The 17,646-nt window shown below is 55.3% G+C and overlaps 1 protein-coding gene across 9 annotated transcripts in view; it reads left to right on the forward strand.

Moving 5' to 3' along the window:
• COL16A1 (collagen type XVI alpha 1 chain) overlaps positions 1-14,670 on the forward strand; it is a 51,138-nt gene extending 36,468 nt beyond the window's left edge. For all 9 annotated transcript variants that reach the window (XM_029229693.1, XM_029229690.1, XM_029229692.1 and 6 more), the window contains 19 exons: positions 748-792; positions 903-956; positions 1,242-1,277; positions 1,632-1,694; positions 4,106-4,177; positions 4,384-4,437; positions 5,100-5,144; positions 5,351-5,395; positions 5,713-5,766; positions 6,194-6,247; positions 8,287-8,337; positions 8,684-8,773; positions 10,271-10,306; positions 10,895-10,939; positions 11,818-12,006; positions 12,370-12,436; positions 13,188-13,364; positions 13,543-13,620; positions 14,342-14,670. In XM_029229693.1, coding sequence (XP_029085526.1) covers positions 748-792; positions 903-956; positions 1,242-1,277; positions 1,632-1,694; positions 4,106-4,177; positions 4,384-4,437; positions 5,100-5,144; positions 5,351-5,395; positions 5,713-5,766; positions 6,194-6,247; positions 8,287-8,337; positions 8,684-8,773; positions 10,271-10,306; positions 10,895-10,939; positions 11,818-12,006; positions 12,370-12,436; positions 13,188-13,364; positions 13,543-13,620; positions 14,342-14,544 — 1,458 coding nt within the window. In that variant the 3' untranslated portion in view covers positions 14,545-14,670. The remainder of the gene's footprint in view (positions 1-747; positions 793-902; positions 957-1,241; positions 1,278-1,631; positions 1,695-4,105; positions 4,178-4,383; positions 4,438-5,099; positions 5,145-5,350; positions 5,396-5,712; positions 5,767-6,193; positions 6,248-8,286; positions 8,338-8,683; positions 8,774-10,270; positions 10,307-10,894; positions 10,940-11,817; positions 12,007-12,369; positions 12,437-13,187; positions 13,365-13,542; positions 13,621-14,341) is intronic.
• Positions 14,671-17,646: the final 2,976 nt, after the last annotated feature.

A 17,646-nucleotide genomic window follows, 5' to 3' on the forward strand; every position in this document is an offset into this window, starting at 1 on the left:
GAAGCCAGGTAAGGAGCTGGAGCCATGAACGGGAAGCATTAGACAGAAGGTCAGGGAGGCCTCTCTGAGCGGGTGGCGTTTGAGCTGAGCCCTGAATGGAGCTGCGGGAGTGTGTGGGAGCACAGATGACCAGCACATGGTTGTCTGTGCTGGGGAATCCCAGAGGGAGAAGCCATGCGTGAGAGTACCTCAGGGACAGATTCGAGCCATCGAATGACTTGGTAAGGTTTCAAGAGACCTAGAAATGGTGGGGGATGGTGGGCATTCTAGGCATAGGGGACAGCTGTGCAAATGCCCAGTGGTATGACTGTATAGTGTTCAGGGAACGGCAGTCTGACCAAGCCAGGCAGAAGATAAGGAAAGGGGAGGGAAGTGAAGCAGGGAAGGGTGGTTGGTATCAGATCACAGGATGCCTCAAAACCCAGCATTCAGTTGGCAGAGGGGCCCCATGGAGGGTGTTGGAGCAAGAGAGTATTATAATCAGAGCTGTGTTGAAGCAGAGGAGATGGCAGCCTCTTGCTGGCTGGATTAGAGGAAACCAAGAGATGGCAGAACTAGTTAAGAGGCTGGTTCAGTAGCTCAGGCAAGGGAAGGGAAGCCTGAATAGAGCAGGGGGAGGAATCCTGCAGCTTAGAGGGGCATCCCACCACATCCCTGCCTCTGCTCTGTGCCCCGTCCCCTGCCCCATCCCCTGATCTCCCACCTCCCCCAGTCAGAGCGACCGATTCTGCTCCTTTGTATCACCAGGGCCCACCAGGATCTGAAGGCCTCCCAGGTCCTCCAGGCCCAGCAGTGAGTGGGGAAGGGGACAGGGAGATGTGGACATGGGGATCCCTGATCCTGCCCTGGGGTCTGGGGACAGGAAGGTTGGGTTCTAGATGCATTGTTCTCTGTGGTGACAGGGTCCCCGAGGAGAGCGAGGACCCCAAGGGAACTTGGGTGAGAAAGGTGACCAGGTGAGTGGTGGCAGGACCCTATCTAGCTGTCCTCCCCCGATGGTCACCCTCATGTACAGGGGGGGAGGGGGCACAGTGACCAGCTCTAGCCTCCCACGCCCCCACCATCCTCGAGTTGTAACCTCTCACCTCATGCCCAGAGCCTCACCTGCTGGCCCTTTGGGGCAGAGCGGAGGACAAGGCCCATGACTTGAGGCATCCTCACGCTGTCATTCTTTCCACCTGGGTAGCCAGGCAGGAGAGAGAGGGTAGAACAGCAAAGTGTCCCTTGCTTTCTTCCCCTAGGGATTTCAAGGCCAGCCAGGCTTTCCAGGCCCACCGGTGAGTGCACACACAAAGCCAGCTCTGTCCGACGTGATCCCATCTGCGAGGAGCAGGCCTGGCCAGGCCAGGCTGGGTGAGGGTGGGCTTAGGGAGGGGAGCGAAGAGGCACGGGAAGAACGGAGGAATGGCCTGGGGGGGCAGGCCTGATTCCAGGAGCCAGGACCTGGAGAGCAGGGCCTTCTGGGTGGGCCCCAGCCCAGCCGCCCAGCCAGACGTAATGCTCCTGGGTGGTGTTTCTGGGAAGTCAAAACGCATCACATTAACTGTGGTGAAGCACACCCAGGAGGAAGAAGGAAGGGGAGCTGCTTTCCAGCCCCGCTTTCATTCCTGCCTGCTTCTTTGTTGATTTAGGGTCCCCCTGGATTCCCAGGCAAAGCTGGAGCACCTGGCCCACCTGGCCCCCAAGCGGAGAAGGTGAGCAGGACCCCAAGTTGGCCACAGTCACAGCTCTGAGCCCTCAGAAGTTCAAGGACTAATTCAGTTACATCAAGGGGGGGCAAAGAGACCTCCAGGATGAGCCCAGCAACTGCTGTAGGGCAACAGGGCCGGGGCAGACCAGTGGGCCCCTAGGGCTGACAGCTGGGCCCAGGATGCCCACCCAATGGGAGAGTGTGGGTGGGGAGGAGGCAGAGGGGTGTAGTGAGAGGTGGGCCACTAGATGCGACAGGCCAGCCCCGGCCAGCTGCAGCTCCTCCAGGGGAGGGCGAGGAGTTGAGGGAAGGAGGGAAGCACATCCAAGACTGGGCACCCTGGGCCCTTCAGCAGGAGGAGGTCTGGGCATTTGCCTTCTGGGTCTGACAACAGCAGGAAAGAAGAATGGGCCTCCTGGGAGGTCCCCAAGGGCCAGAGAGGGCAGGCGTGGCCTGTGACCTGGTGACAAGGGTGGGAAGGAGCAGCAGTTGGGGAGCCCCCGCACTGGCCGCCCCTGGGTTTGGCTATAGATAAACTTTGGGACTAGCTCTGCCTTGCTCTGGAGGCTGACATCCTTGTCTCAGCCCATCCTCTGGGCTCTCCAGATGTGACAGGTGGGCAATGTAATGAGGCCGCAAATTGACTTCTAAGCTTGGGGTAGGGGGATCATAGCCCACAGGGAGGGGCAGGAGATCTGCAGCTTCTTGGGGAGCCTCTTTCCTCTGAAAGCTGGAAAGGACTTCTAGAAGGGCCACCTTGGTCTAGGTTCTCACTGTTCGGGTGAGGAAATGAAGCCTAGAGAGGCTGGGGGCATCCCAGGGATGCACAGCCAGACAGTGACGGGGCTGAGACTTCCCTCCCAGCTCAGGAGAACCCTCAAGCCCCTGGCTGCGTCCCCCCACCCCAGAGCCAGCACCTATCAGCTATGGTTGAGGCAGTGGCGGGTGCCACCTCCCTTTACTTCTCTGTGGGGCACCTGAGTGGCGGCCCCTGCCAGAGTCTTCCGTGCTGCCTCTGTGCCCGAGTGCAGCTTGCTCTCCTTAGGCCGGTCTTTGCAGAGACTCCCAAGCCTCTGGCCAGCGGTTCTCCATCCTGACTCCCTGTGGGGCTGCCATTTCCTGGGGCTGTGCTGACCCCTCCTGGTAGCTGGTGGCATGGCAGTGCCACCCAGAGCCCTTCCCCCCCCCCCCCCCCCCCCCCTGTGGGGTCTCTAGCTGGATCCCTTCCCCTTGGTGACCCCCACAGCCACTGCTCCAGGTCAGCCACCCTCTCCCCACTGGGGAAATGCTGCCGCCTCCCCACTTAGCTACCTGCCTCCCCCTCTCTTCTCTGATAAACATTCAAATTCACACGTTCGCTCTCATCATTCCCCTGCTTTGAACCATCAGTGGCTCCCCAGTGCCCGTAGTGTGTTTTCAGACTTTATTTTGTAGTCCCCAAGGCTTTTTGTCACACAAAATCTCATATGAATGCTCAGTCTATAAAACAGATGCAAGTGGAGCTGCTCTGGCTAAGGCAAGGGTAGGGGTCCTTCAGTCCCACCCCCTTGGCCTCCACTTTGTGCCCCCAGCCTCTCTAGGCTCCTCCAGGAACCCTCAGGCCCTGAGAAGTACAGTTTGAAAACCAGCGGTCTGTTTGATAAAATCTAGTACAGGGTTTCAGGGCCCTCCTCCAGTCTCCTCTCCGCCCCCCACCCCCATCACACGGGCTCCCCAGACACCCCAGCTAGACCAGGCATGTGAACACCGCCAAATCTTTATCCTTCTCTGAAGTCCTCTGTGGCATGCCCTTTTCTCCTAAACCTACCCAAATCCCAGCCGTCCTTCAGAGCCCAGCACCTGCTAACTCTTCTGTGACAGTTTCCCTGCCCCCGACCAGAGTGAGCTGTTCTCTCTCCCCAACTCCCAGGGCCCCTTACTCACACAAGGCAAATCGACTGTTGCAATGCCCTTGATGGTCCTGGGCCTGTGACTCTTGCTGGACTGTGAGCTCCTCGAGGGCAGGGCCCACCCTTTTGCCATCTGGGGGAATCAGAGGCCACATAGTGGTTGGCACCTTGCTGGGATCAATGTGAATTGAATGTGTGCCCTCACTTCAGCCCACATTAGTGAGCACCCACCGGGCCAGTCCTTGGTCAACCCTGAGGAAGGTGCTGGACACAGAAGGCTCTGTTTCTTCTTCGTGGAGCAGTGCAGAAAGGGGGATGCTTGGCAGATGAAGACAGACTTTCATGGGGGAGTGGTGTGTGGGATACAGCCAGTTAGGCCAGAACCGAACTGGGGTTCGAAGCCAGCTGTCCTGATTTCCAGTAGTCACCAGCCCCTGTGGCCGGGGTCTCTTGTCCTGCTGGTGTGTGTCAGCGGGAGGGAGGGGGGGCAAGGCCCCACTGACTTTGCTGGGGGGCTCATTTCCAGGGCAGTGAAGGGATTCGAGGTCCATCAGGCCTGCCTGGTCCCCCTGGACCACCAGGATCTCCCGGGATTCAGGTGAGCGTGTGCCCGCTTAGCCTGACAGGTGTGTGTGTGTATGTGTGTGTGCTCATGCACGCATGTGTGTGTGTCTGTGTGTGTGTTTAGGGGTAGGAGTTGGGTGAGGGGTGGAGGGGGTGAAGAGGGTGGAGGGGCTGGGTTAGGCCTCCCGCCTCCTAGGGCTCCAGCACAGGCGTGCAGGAATGCCTTTTTCCCATTTCCAGGGCCCTGCCGGTCTGGATGGTCTGGATGGGAAGGACGGCAAGCCTGGCGTGAGGGTGAGATGGTGGGCCCAGGAGGGCACCCCCTTCCTTCTACCTCCTTCTGCAAGAGCCAAAGTCAAGGGAACCCTGATGAAGGGAATTGAATTCCACTGCCCCACACCTCTTTCAGGAGGTGCCCCACCTTCCCTCGGTCTGCCTTTCACCACACCCCACTTCTCTGATGGCACCAGAGCCCCCTGATTTCTCTGTTCTCCCAGTTGCCTTAACCAGGTTGGATGAGCTGGGTCTCACCAAAGGCAGGCAGTGAAGGGAGTAAATTTATACCCAGAAACTCAATCAGCTGAAGAAACTAGGCTGGGTGTCAGAAAGAATAGGCTGCAGACAGGGAAGGACTTGAGTGGCCCTGGCTCCTTGGATCTGATTTTGCTGGGGCATCTGAAAAGGATGGGGCCATGGCAAAGGGCAGAGCATCAAGGTCAACCCCCTTCTGTACCCAAAAGAAGGAAAACTGAGGTTCAGAAAGGGACGAGGATTCACTCAGCGTGCACAGCCAGTCAGAGGCTGAGCCCAGCTTGGAATCGTCCCTGTGCCCCACGTGACAATCCCTCCATCCTGGGAGAGCTGGGGGAGGGGCTGGAGAAAGGGGGAGACTGGTGAATGAGTGGGTACAAGCTGGACAAAGCTCTTGTCTCAGTGCCCCTGGTCTCTTTCCCTAGGGGGACCCTGGTCCTGCTGGCCCCCCCGGACTCATGGGACCCCCGGTAAGTTGAGCTGCAGGAAGGAGCTGGGAGCTGGGAGGTTCCAAAGCTGGACGGGTGCCCTGATGGGTGGGGCAGCTCAAATCCACATCCCCTGTGGACCTGTTATGACTTTGGATGGATTTGACTTGTTTAACCTGAGGAAAGAGGAGTGGGAAGTGGCCTCTGCTTGAGGTGAGGGACGTGGCAGCTCCTGCTTTTTCTTCCAGGGCTTCAAGGGAAAACCGGGCCATCCCGGCCTCCCAGGACTGAAGGTAAGGGCCTGGTGACATCTGCCAACCGGGTTTTCTCGGCTTTTCTCAAGGTCTGACCCCGGGCAGATGCGGCAGTCTGGCCGGAGGGGAGTGCCACCTGACCCTTGGCTAAGATGCCATCCCAGCATCCAGGCCTTCTGAGGCCACCGGTGCCTGGCAGACTGGGTTGGGGCTTTGCCATCTGCCAGCCCGAGGGCATCAGAGAGCCCCTGGCTGAAGCCGGGGCATGTGGCAGGACTCCTCTGATGTGGGGTCAGCTTGGGGTGTGGGAGCCAAATGGCAGTCTGGTGAGACTCAGTTGCCCCTCTCTCCTCCAGGGTGACTGTGGAAAGCCTGGTCCCCCGGGCAGCAGTGGCCGCCCCGGAGCAGAGGTAAGGGCCCGGGGTCTATGCGTGCTGCCTTTAGACAGCCCTTGGGTCCTGCTGAGTCCAGGACGCAGCCACTTCCTCCCCCTTCGCTGGCAAAGTGGCAGCCTCCTCTCCTTGCCTTCTGGGGGAGGTTTTGCCCGACACTGCACATCTTGACCTTCCTCCTCTTAAGTTTATAACCGGTTTCCTCTCCCTATGGGCTATTGGGTTATTAACCCATAAAGGCCTGGGCTCTACCTTCCCCCCCCAACCATACTCATGGGCAGGGCTGGTCCCCTGTCCCCAGAAGGCTTAGGCCTAGAGGCCAGGACTCAACGCAGCTCTTCTGGCCATTGGTGTTCCACCTGCTGTGCTCAGCGTTCTCCTACCTCACAGCCTGTGTGTGTAAGTCTGTTTCTGTGTTGTTTCTTCCTCTTTCTCCCTCCTGCAGGGTGAGCCTGGTGCCATGGGACCCCAGGGAAGACCCGGCCCCCCTGGCCACGTTGTGAGTTACTCTGTTTTCGTCTCTGTCTCTGTGAGAGTTCAGACTGCGTTGGGCTGGGTGGTGGTGGGCAAGCTGGTGATGACCCGAAAGAACTGACCGCAGCAGCAGTGCCAGCCACGTAGAGCAGTAAGGGGCTCTGGGCTCACCCATCCAGCGGTTCCCCGGCTTTTCGCCATTTTCTGATTTTCTGGGCACATTCGAGTTTGCTTATCAAACAAAGATCATTCAGTTATTCAACAAGTAATTATTGAGCACCTGCTCCACACCAGGCACTGTTCCAAGCCCTGGGCTACGGTGAGATAGACAAGGTCCCCTGATCCCAGAGCTTCCACACAGGCACAACAGACAGATTAACGCGGAAGGATCAGGCAGTGATGTGCTGTCATAGAGGGCCTGGGAGGCGACTTTACGGGAGAAGTGGCCTTTGAGCAGAGGCCCGAATGACAAGAAGGAGCCAGCTGTCGAGCAGTCTGGTGGAAGAGCATCCTGGCAGGGGTGCATCTGCTGCAAAGGGCCTGAGGCAGGGAGGGCTTGGGGAGCTTCAGAGTCAGCGTGGCGGGAGTGGAGTCTGAGGAGGGTGTGAGTGGGAACGGGAAAGCTGAGCTGGGAGAGGACCTGATGCAGATGGTGGAGGACCTCGGGGGCATGGGCAGGAGGGGGTTGGGTGCGCAAATGACATCAGAGATATCAGCGGAGGGATGATGGCGGTGGAGCTGGTGGCAGTGGACAGATCCCGCAAGTGTCTGGAGGTAGATAGAGGACTTGCTCATGACCTGGATGGGGAGGGGACAGGAGGCGGTAGAAGGAGAGGAATCAAGGGCGACTCCTGTTCGGTTCGGCTCGGGCAGCTGGGTGAGTGGGTGGTGTATTTACTGAGAAAGGGTGACTTGGAGAGGATGTTTATTAAACAATAATGGCTTTCCCGTCTACTTTACTCATCTGTAACACAGATGACTGCCAGTGGGCGTCTTTGATCAGTGTGACCATGCCGAGCTGGTGGGGTTCCAGAGAGCCCTGTTGAGGCTGGCTGTACACTTTCCAGAAGGCTTTTGGAAATGTTAAGAATAGTGCAGAACCCCCGAAAAAGGAATTCTCGGGTCCTCATCACTATTTTTATGGATCTCAAGGTGTCCAGAGACCTTGGATTGGGGACCCCAGGTCTAGTCCGGTCCCCTCCACGTTACAGATGAAAGAAGGAGTCACACACTCTGAACTGTGTCCGCATCGGAGACCCCCTGGGGGGTTGGGGGGTGTGCAGGATTCCCCTTCCCACCTCTGTCCATCCAGCCCAGCCCCCTGCTGTGTGCCAGTCTCAGTGCTGGACATTCCTGCCTTAGGAGGCTTGAGATGAGTAGAACAGAGCCTGTGCCTTTGGGATTTTCCATCTGGGAGCATGGAGGGAAGTGCTCTGAGAGAGACCTGTGTGCCCTGGGGTTCAGAGAAAGTGTAGCTCTGACCACCAGGGCGGTGACATTTGAGCTGAGCCTCAGGGGCAGGATGTGGAGAGATAGGGCAGGCGGGAGCCCTCCTGCATGTTTCAGGCTCATCGCCCTCCAGCAGTAGGTGAGCGGCAGGAGACCAGGGAGCTTGGGGCTTCTCTGTGAGGACGTTGGAGTTGGTGCTGAGCCCTTGCCCCTCACCCCCCCGGCTGCGCAGAGGAAAGCTTCTGGTCTCTGCTCTTCCCAGAGAACAGAAGGAAGGCGGCAGGGGGTGTGTGGGGGTACTCAGAAGACACCCAGGCCCACGTAGCATGTACCTTACTCCCTCTGCACTTGGCTCTGACTCCCAGATCATCCCCTCCGTGCGGGCCCCAGAGGTACCACTCGGCCTGCGGCAGGCATGAGGGTCTTGTGTGTTCAGGGCCCCCCAGGCCTCAGCTCTGGCATAGGTCAAGTGCCAGAGCAGAAGGAAGGAGGGTTCGGGGAAGAGAATGGAGCAGTCATAACAAGGTTAGGGCGTGTTCTTGCTGTTGGTCCTTCGCTGCCTCCGGGGCCTTATTACTGGAGCCTCTTTCCATCCCACTGACTGGCTCTCTTTAGGGGCCTCCGGGGTCTCCAGGCCAGCCAGGCCCAGCTGGAATCTCTGCAGTGGTGAGTGGCGTGCTCCCCTTGTCCCTCCCTCCCCGGAGTTTGGCCCTGCTCTGCTGCAGGCTCCTCGCAGAGGGAGCCGGGTGGGGTGGGGGGTGAGGGCTGGAGAGCAGCGTGTCCCCAGCCCCCCTCCTCCCCTGGCATCGGCCTCTCCTGCGTCCAGACATCTCCCTCACTGGCCTGTGGTGAAGACCTTTGGAGAAGCCTGGAGGCCATCCCAGGGTCCTTCCCCAGGTTCAGGCAGCGCCACCTCCCCGTGTGTGGCCTTAGGGTGGGGGTCATTGTCCCTGGCGCACAATGTCTGCCTCTGGCTGCGTGGGGTTCTCACCATCCCCGTCTTTTTCCCTAGGGCCCGAAAGGAGACCGAGGATCCACTGGAGAAAGGGGCCTTTCAGGTCTTCCGGGCCAGCCTGGTCCCCCTGGACACCCTGGCCCCCCGGTAAGACCCTACATCTTACGGCACAGCCCGGGGGAAAGGGCCAGTGGGCTTTGTCAGTTGCACGCAGCCCTGCACTTCTGGGGTCTCCAGGGAAGGGGAGGCATTCAGCACAGACGATGGCAGCTCGGAGATTGTGCCTGAGGATCACGTCCTATTTAGAAAGAAGGACAAGCTGTACAAGCCAGCACTGGGCCGACCACACAGCAGACCGCTGCGTCCAGCCGTGCACCGCTGTACAGATCCCCCCACTAGGTGTCGGACAGGGGAGACTGGCCCCTGTTCCACCCCCGCCCCCTCCCCAGAGGAGTCTGTTGGTAACCACAGAAAACCTGTAAATGTCAGGCACCAGAAACGCTGCGCTACTGCTGGAGCTCTTGCAACAGCTCAGAAACCACTCCTTAGTTTCAGCTAGAGTTTATACTAAGAGCTGTGATATATTGGTCACTGACATGTGCTGAATGGTGACCTACAAATGGTGACCTACAAATGTGCTTGACATTTTGTCATTTAATCTGTACCACAATCCTATTTAGTAGGTCGGATTGTCCCCATTTTACAGATGAGGAAACCAGGGCTCAGCAAGGTTAAGTAGGTTGTCCAGAGTCACACAGCTAGTGAGTGCAAGAGGCTGCCTGACTCCAGAACTTGCGTCCGGAGCCACTCTGCGATACTTTCTCTTTCAAAGATTCCAGACAGGTGGCCACATCAGGTGGAACTGACTGCCAGTCTCAGGGATGAAAAATCTCCTCGGGGGCTGAGGCAGGGACCCATGTCTCCTAGTCCCCAGGTCAGGGTGTTTTCCACCCAAGCAGACTTCCTTCTGGGGAGCAGTAGCAATGCCCCTGGGGCTGGTGCCCTGGAATGGGGTGGATGACTCTAGCTCATGCAGGAGTAATCGGACGGGCCGAGTCTTGCCTCCAACTCATCTGATTCCTGCTGCAGACCCCGGGCAGGCAGGTCCCACCAACCCTCCATCCCTCCTGCCTACAGGCTCAGGAGCCTCCAGGGTCCCCGGATGAATCTGTCAGTTGCCTTGCAATCACAGATTCCTTTTCCCCAGCATCCCACTAGAAATGGGCAGGGCCCTGGAAGCAGCCTCTCCTGTTTCGGGGAGGGAGCGGACACTAGGCTGCCCTGGCCGATCTCTGCGACCTCATCAAGGCCAGAGATTCAGAGTTCACACCTTCATTCAGCAAACACTGAACATACACTCAGAGCCAGGGAATGTGCGAGATGCCAGGATCTCAAGCAAAGAGCAGGGCAGGTGCAGTCTGCTCTTCCCCCATAGAGCTCAGTCAGTGGGGCGGCCGGGAGCAGGCTGGAGGGTGGGGTGGGGTCTAAGTTTCCACAGCCTGTGCCTGGAGCGTCGGGGGGAGGTGGGGAGGATCGTGACTCCTCGGTGGAACTGGGGCTGGCCATGCCTGGTGGGCGAGGTGAGGCATGAAATGCCCAGCTGGCTTGGCACTCACCACAGCTCCATTGCTCTCTACTCCCCAGGGTGAACCTGGTGCAGATGGTGAAGCTGGCAAAGAGGTACCGTTGTGCTGGGCTCCTCCTTTTCTCTTGGGGATGCTGCTTCTTGCTCTTAGCTTCGCCCTGACCCCTCTTCATTCGTTCAGTAAATGCTCCCTGTATGCACAGACTATCTCTGGACAGATATACAGGAAACCAGTGCCCTTGTTCTTCTGGGGAGAGGGACTGGGGACTAGGGGAGAAGGATGAGAGTGAGCCTTGCTTTTCACTCTTTTTTTTTTTTTTTTTTTTTTTTACCGTATACTTGGTCAAAAACAGCCAATAATCATAATAATACTCCAAATAAACATTTCTTGGGCACCAGCTCTAGCCAGGCCCTCCCTTTCATTCTGACTTCTCACCTCTTTTGGTCCGTGACAAGAGACCCAACCAACACGATCATACACGGCCACACCCCAGGAACATGAGTCTCCCTTCCAGATGTCCCCGCTCTTGTTGGCAGGGAGGTTGACATCCTTTCTCACACAGAGCCCAGGGGACACGGCCTGGGGACCTAACACTGTGGGAGGTCCTTTCACGGCACCTGTCTTTCCCGGACAGCTTGGAGACGCTGCCCAGACTTGATCCCTGACTTTTGCTTTCTTCTAGGGACCCCCTGGAAAACAGGGAATCTACGGACCCCCTGGTCCAAAGGTGAGTGGGCACCGGCCGGGTTTTAGAGGAGAAGCTCATGAGTTGATTAAGCTCAACTCTAAGCTCTGACTTTAGCCATGGAGAGGAGACACAGGAAGGCCAGTGGGCAGGGAAGTATGTGGGCAGAACCTGGAGCAACCTCGTCTCTGACAACTTCTCATGAGGGGCTGTTCCAAGGTTCATTCACTCCTGATTGATTGATTGATTCATTCATTCATTCTGCGAGCATCCACTTGGCCTTGCTTACCCGCCAGGCCCTCTGTCCTAGCCTTGGGCAAACAGAGGTCCCTGAACAAGAGGTGCCCACTTAGTTCAGTCACACTTACACTGGAGCGTGGCAGGTTTTACTGAGGAAGATTAGACGTAGCACCGTGGGATCAGAGGGAGGGAGCAATCAGCTCAGCTTAGGGCGTCAGGGAGGCTGCACAGAGAACAGGGGCATTTCAGCTGAGTAGGAGGAGTGCACCGCGGAGAGAGGAGGGGAAGGCAGTCCAGGCACGGAGGACTAAGGCATATGGCCGAGTCAGAATTACAACCAGTGAGGTGTGGCTGGAGGTGCAACGAGGCTGGAGAAGATGTGGTCAGGACCGCATCATGAATGGCCTTGAATGCCTGGCCAAGGAATTAGACCTTTATCCTGAGGGCAGCTGGGAGCCATCAGAATTTCTAAGTAGGGAGTAACAACATGAAAACTGTCCTTTAGAAGGACTGCTTTGGGGGCAGCGACATGGGGCAACCTGTCAAGATCCTGTGCACAGTCCAGAGGGAGGCGCTGGGGGCCAGGTAGGGGGCTGAAGACAGGAGCAGATTGCTGAGACATCGTGAGGTAGACTTGACAGCATTCGGCAATGCTGGACTGTGACTTCCTGTCCTTGCAGGGTGACCCGGGACCTTCAGGGCAGAAGGGCCAGGCAGGGGAGAAGGGAAGAGCTGGCATGCCTGGCGGGCCTGGCAAAAGTGGCTCCATGGGACCTTCTGGGCCGCCGGGTCCTGCAGGAGAGAGAGGCCACCCTGGATCTCCGGGACCTGCGGGGAGCCCTGGTCTGCCCGGGGTGCCTGGCTCCATGGTAAGGCGGGGAGGCTGGCAGCCATGGGCACTGGCCCACAGAGCAGGCATGCGGGGTAGAGCGTGGACCATTTTAGAAGCTCTTGCTGACACTCTACAGGAAAGAGCATGACCCCCTTATGGGTGGTTCTTAACTGTGTGGGCGAGTTGAGGGGACTGGGGACCCTTTCCCCAGAAAAATGCACTGACTCTCAAAATGTTTTGTACCACTTTAGGGGGTTAGGACAGTGGGTTAAGTATCTGTGGGAGGCTCCTGGGACCCTTGCCTCCCTCCCCATCCTTTACTTCCATGAAGTCCATCCCCAGGGGAGATGAGCCCCAGGCTTGGAAGTATAATTGAGGCAGGTTTCTTCTCTTTCCTCAGGGAGACATGGTGAATTATGATGAAATCAAGAGGTTCATCAGACAAGAGATCATTAAAATGTTTGACGGTAATCGGCAGCTGGCTGGGTGGCAGTGGGTGCTGCTCGCCCTTCCCAGCTGCTTCTCCACCCCGCCCCGGACTCCTTTTCCTTAGAGCTCAATATCCACCTCCCCCCGCACCCCTATTTACCTTGCTCTCCCACTTACAGGCATATGTTCAATTAGGCTTCAGCCTTTCCTGCCACCTGCTCTGTTCAGAGACAGAATGATTCCCTCCTGCCCTCCCCAAGCCCCCGCTGGAGCAGAGGAGACAGACGAGGAAATTGATATCAAATGAGTCTGCATAGAGTGAGCTCTAAACAAAGGGGCAAAGCAGCGGCTCTAAGAAGGCTGCTGTGGCTTCATTTTAAGCTTTTGTTCCTGTTCATTTGTTTGTCCAACACTGACAGGCTAGGGACTGGGGAAAACATGGACCTTTCCGGAAGGGGCTAGACATCTTGCTTGGGAAGCAGACCTTGAATGCCAAGCAAGGAGTCTGGACTTTATTCTGAAGCCAGTGGTGAACTCAGGAAGGCCACTGGAGAAGAGAGATGCTGTAATCAGATCCGTGCTTCAGGAAGCTCACGGTGGAGAGCGAGGAGCGAGGTGGGGCTAGGGCACAGGAGGCCGCTTAAGAGATCCACCCACACGTTCCTTGCTCTGACATCCCTCTGAAGAAAGGCTGTCTTGGATTCCATGCTGGGGGCCTGTCTGTAGCATCTGCAGTCGTTCTGAGTCCCTGGGGGGCACCCTGTGACCTGTCCCTGACCTTTCTTACAGAGAGGATGGCTTACTACACCTCCAGGATGCAGTTTCCCATGGAGATGGCAGCAGCTCCGGGACGACCAGGGCCCCCAGGGAAGGACGGTCCCCCGGGCCGGCCAGGTGCCCCGGGATCACCTGGGCTCCCTGGTCAGATTGGCAGAGAAGGTCGGCAGGGCTTGCCCGGGTTGAGAGGTAGGTCTGCCGTCCGGTTACGGAGGTGCATACCTAGCTCTTGGGGGCAAACACGAGCATTGCATGAGGTCTGTTGTGAATATGGCATTTGCGTGTATACGTGTTTCAAATAATCCTGCTGGGTGTGTCATTGTTCTACTCAGGGATGGGGCCTCTTATTTTATTTCTTTTGTTCCAGGATTGCCTGGTACCAAAGGTGAAAAGGGAGACACTGGTGTTGGCATTGCAGGAGAAGTTGGTCTCCCCGGCCCCCCAGGTAGGAAAAGCCAGCCTTTGAGACCATGAATCTGGAGCAGTTGAGATCGCCTTTCTTTATGTTCCTTCTATAACATAGTTGTGTAGAACCTGAAGTAACCACACCATCATTTAGAGTAATGCCACTGCGTGTAAGATACTCTACGAGGGCGTGTGTGAGAGTGTGCGTGGGGAGGGGAGCAGGTGTTGGGGATGCAGTGGAAGACCCAGTGCCTGCCCGCAAGTCCTAACCTGGGCTAGCACCATGCAGTGGAAGAGAGCTCTATGTGGTGGGGCCAGGGAACGCAAGTCCAGGTCCTGCTCATCCTCTTACTGGCTCTGTGACCTTGACGAGCCTAAGAGAGAAATGACTAAATCTTGATAGCCTGGCTCTGAGATGTAGCTTCACCACTTACCAGGTGGGTGACGTCTTTGAGCCCGTATCCTCGTCTCCAGAATGAGATAATAGTTTCTTTCTCATGGAATTGTTGTGAAGATTCAATGAATAATGCAGAAGAAGCACTTGTCTTGTGCCTGGCACGTGGAAACTCTGAATAAAACTAGCCAGTAGTATTATTGTTATCGTTAAACTAATGTAAGGATCAGATCAGGTCTTCATGAAAATATGGTGCAACCGGAGAAATATTTATCAAATGTAAGGTATTATTTACCATGACTATTATGTTTTCTTTTCTTGTGATCTGGGTTTCCTGATTTTCCTTCTCTGACTCCTTCCTCCCTAGGTCCTCAAGGTCCTCCAGGATATGGCAAGATGGGTGCAACTGGGCCGATGGGCCAGCAAGGCATTCCTGGCATCCCTGGCGCCCCAGGCTCAATGGGCCCGCCGGGCAAGGCCGGCCACTGTAACCCCTCTGACTGCTTTGGGGCCATGCCAATGGAGCAGGAGTACCCACCCATGAAAAACATGAAGGGGCCTTTTGGCTGAAATCACCATTTCCATCAGATGAAGGACTCCATTGGGAACAAATGACTAAAACTTATAGGATTCTGGATGGGTTGTGAATGTTTTGGGTTTTTAATTGCTATTAATATTTTTTTATCAATAAACAAAGAAACAAATCTATCTGCAATCTCACTTCCAGTGGGGTTTCTCTGGGGCTGCAGCTGCATCTCCCTGTCATCCTCCTCTTGTCACTTGGTCCCAGGGTCAAAAGAGGGCATTTCCTTCATCGTCTGTGGTCAACCAGTCAAGCTGTGGGATGCTGCTGTATAGGGGGCCCCCAGCTCAGCTCTCGTCTTCAGATACTTCTGAGTCAACCTTTGGGCCTCTGGACCTTGTGTCCTATCCTTCATGGCACACTTCTCCAAGTCAGAGACGGGGCATCGCTCAGCCTCTTCCCATGGGGGAGCCAAAGGTGGGTTTGAAGACCCTGCTTGCAGCTCATAAAGGCCCCTCCCTATTTGCTTCCCTTAAGAAACCAGTGTTGGGTACCCCACCCACCTCTTCTTGGGTGTGACCCAAAGCCAATCCAGGTGCACCTTGGGAACTGCCACTTGCTGCTGAGGCGCACTCGTCTGCCTGGCGGCACCTCCAAGCACACGCGGTTCTCTTCTTGCTGCTCCAGTAATTCCATGATTAGAAAGCCTGTGCAAACAGGAGGAACGATAGGTCGCAGCCCCTGGCCCAGGCAACGAGGGACTGCTGCTTCTCCAGGAAATGACATGGAAACTCCTGCCTGTACCAGTGCATGGCCCTGTCACCAGCTCTCCTGGACGACGCATGACATCTTTTGTTATTCTTTGTTAATCTAGCTCGTGTGGTGCTTTTCCTGTACCTCTTAGTCTAGGCCTTCAGAAACAGATTGCATCAGTGCAAAGGGGTCATGGGCAAGCCACGATCAGATCTGAATTCATTGTCCTCAAAGTCCACTGGGACTTTGCAGATCTATCTGCTGCCTCCTTCTCCATATGTAAAAAGGCTAGGAAGAAAAAGAAAAAAAGACAGCAAGTTGAATATTACAGAAGCATTCTATCTCAAGCTTCTTCCTTTTCTGCTTTTCAGATCTCTTGTCCTGATGGGCTGGTTGCTCTGTGAGAAATCAACAGGGCACATCCAGAGGGACTTCCAAAGAAAGGTTTTTTTACTGGCCCCAGCTTTCTGGAAGGTTTATTCAAGTTGGATAAACTTCAAAGGGATCACAGAGCAGGCTGAGAAATGTACCCAGAGTCCAGATGCTTATCCAAACTGCCTGAAGCCTTCAAACTGGCCGTAAAATCTCTCCTGAGCTGGCATTTCCAGCACAGTTTTGAAAATTCCCTTCTCCCATTGAGCCTCCAATACCGAGAGCTTTTCAGAACCTTTTCCCTATTTTTTTTCCTGCCAGGGGCAGAGGTGTGCCAATGGCCAGGGAAATGAAATCAGGCAGACTCCTGAGCATGCCGAGTGCCTCACATGACGTTTCTAAAGGAGCCAATTCTTATTTTGTCTCTCACCAGCAATTCTCAGTTAACCCTGAGTCTAACAAAACATTAAAAAGCAAACTCATCCTCTTTGCATGGAAGTAGCAGCCAGTTTTGGACAGCGGATGAGGACAGATGTTAAAGTGCTCCCACTGGAAGGCCAGCTTCCTTTCCACCCAGTCTGTGAAGCACTAACCGATGACGGGCCTCGTGATAAGAAGCACGTTGGTGTGAGGAGAAAGAAAGGGAAGCAAGGACCAGCTGTTGAATTGAGCAGGTTGGCTTTGAAGGCCAGAGGGGGAAAATCGCTATGAGGAAACATCAAACTCAAGCCCTCTGAGGACCACCAGGGAACCGATCCTTACAGAGTAAATGATGTTTTCTTCACTTTTCTTCTTGAGTAAATTCATACTACTCTTAGGGGGCTCTGCGACAGGCTAGGTTTAAGCTTTCGTGATTTGAGTGTTTGTCTCCCTGGAGTTTGAAATTGCTGTATTCTCTTGGACCATGAAGAACCAGATGGAAAGCTGAATTTTATAGTCTCTGTTACCATGGTCAGCAAAAAAAAAAATCCATGGATTTTGCTGGTAAGTTCAGGAGCTGGGTAAGCTTTTAGAGAAAGGAAGGAGGGGTGCACCCCTTCCCCTCCTTTCAGGCAGCTCTCTCACTTTCCCGTCTGTCTTCATTTCTTAGTGTAGTTATTCCAGGCTTGGAAGGCAACACACAGATCATTCAGATTGGCAATATCTAACTTGATGAGTCCATTTCCTCTTTCTACTTTGTGCTCGAACTGTACCAGGCTCTGGGGATTCAGAGGCAAACTAGACAGACAGGATCCCCGCCTCCACAGTGTCTAGGCGGAGAGCAGAGAGTTAAACAAGCAGTTACAATAACGTGGGATGATGGGGCAGTACCAGGCACCAGGGGAGCACAGAGCTGAGAGACCTAATCTTGTCTAGACATAGATCTACGTAGGCAGAGGGAACAGCACATGTCAAGGTCCAGACATGACTGAGGACAGCACGCTGAGTGATGAGAGACAGTGCATGTGGTTGGAATGTGGAGTGCGAGCGGGAGAGACAGTGGGAAGCAAGGGTTTCACGTGAGGCTGTGTCGAGCCAGGTTTGCCTAACAGGGAATTCTTAATTTGAGAAACCCTCTGCTCTGTAAGACGGAGAAAAGGCTGCTGCGTGTTTATTCTGCAGAGAAAAATCCCTGAATTTGATGCCTTCTGGAATTTGTCTTCTTTTCTGTCATAATATTTTTTCCCTGTCACCAGAACTCAACAGAATCTATTTAGACTCTTCACATGTGGTCCGTTAAGCCCCCTGTAAGACTAGATCATTTTGTCGTTGTCCTGAATAGTTTATGGGAATAGAACGTATCAATGCAGCCTCCATATGATCCTATAATGTTAGGGGAGTGTGGCCAATTGTCTGCTGTTCTCATTTTTCTATTGGTTCTGTGGAAAGCTACAAATCACCCTCCGATCCAAGGCATGCAACTGGAATTTAAATTTTGGAACTGGAGCTAGTCAGAATCAAAGAGAATTAATTCCATAATAATTAAGTGGGTATTGGTATTCCTTCTCAGTAAGCAATACTGGAGCTTGGTGCTGAGACAGGAG

The sequence above is a fragment of the Monodon monoceros genome, unplaced genomic scaffold (assembly GCF_005190385.1).
Source record: "Monodon monoceros isolate NGI ecotype Baffin Bay Population unplaced genomic scaffold, NGI_Narwhal_1 Super_Scaffold_18, whole genome shotgun sequence".
In the NCBI taxonomy this organism is placed as follows: domain Eukaryota; kingdom Metazoa; phylum Chordata; class Mammalia; order Artiodactyla; family Monodontidae; genus Monodon; species Monodon monoceros.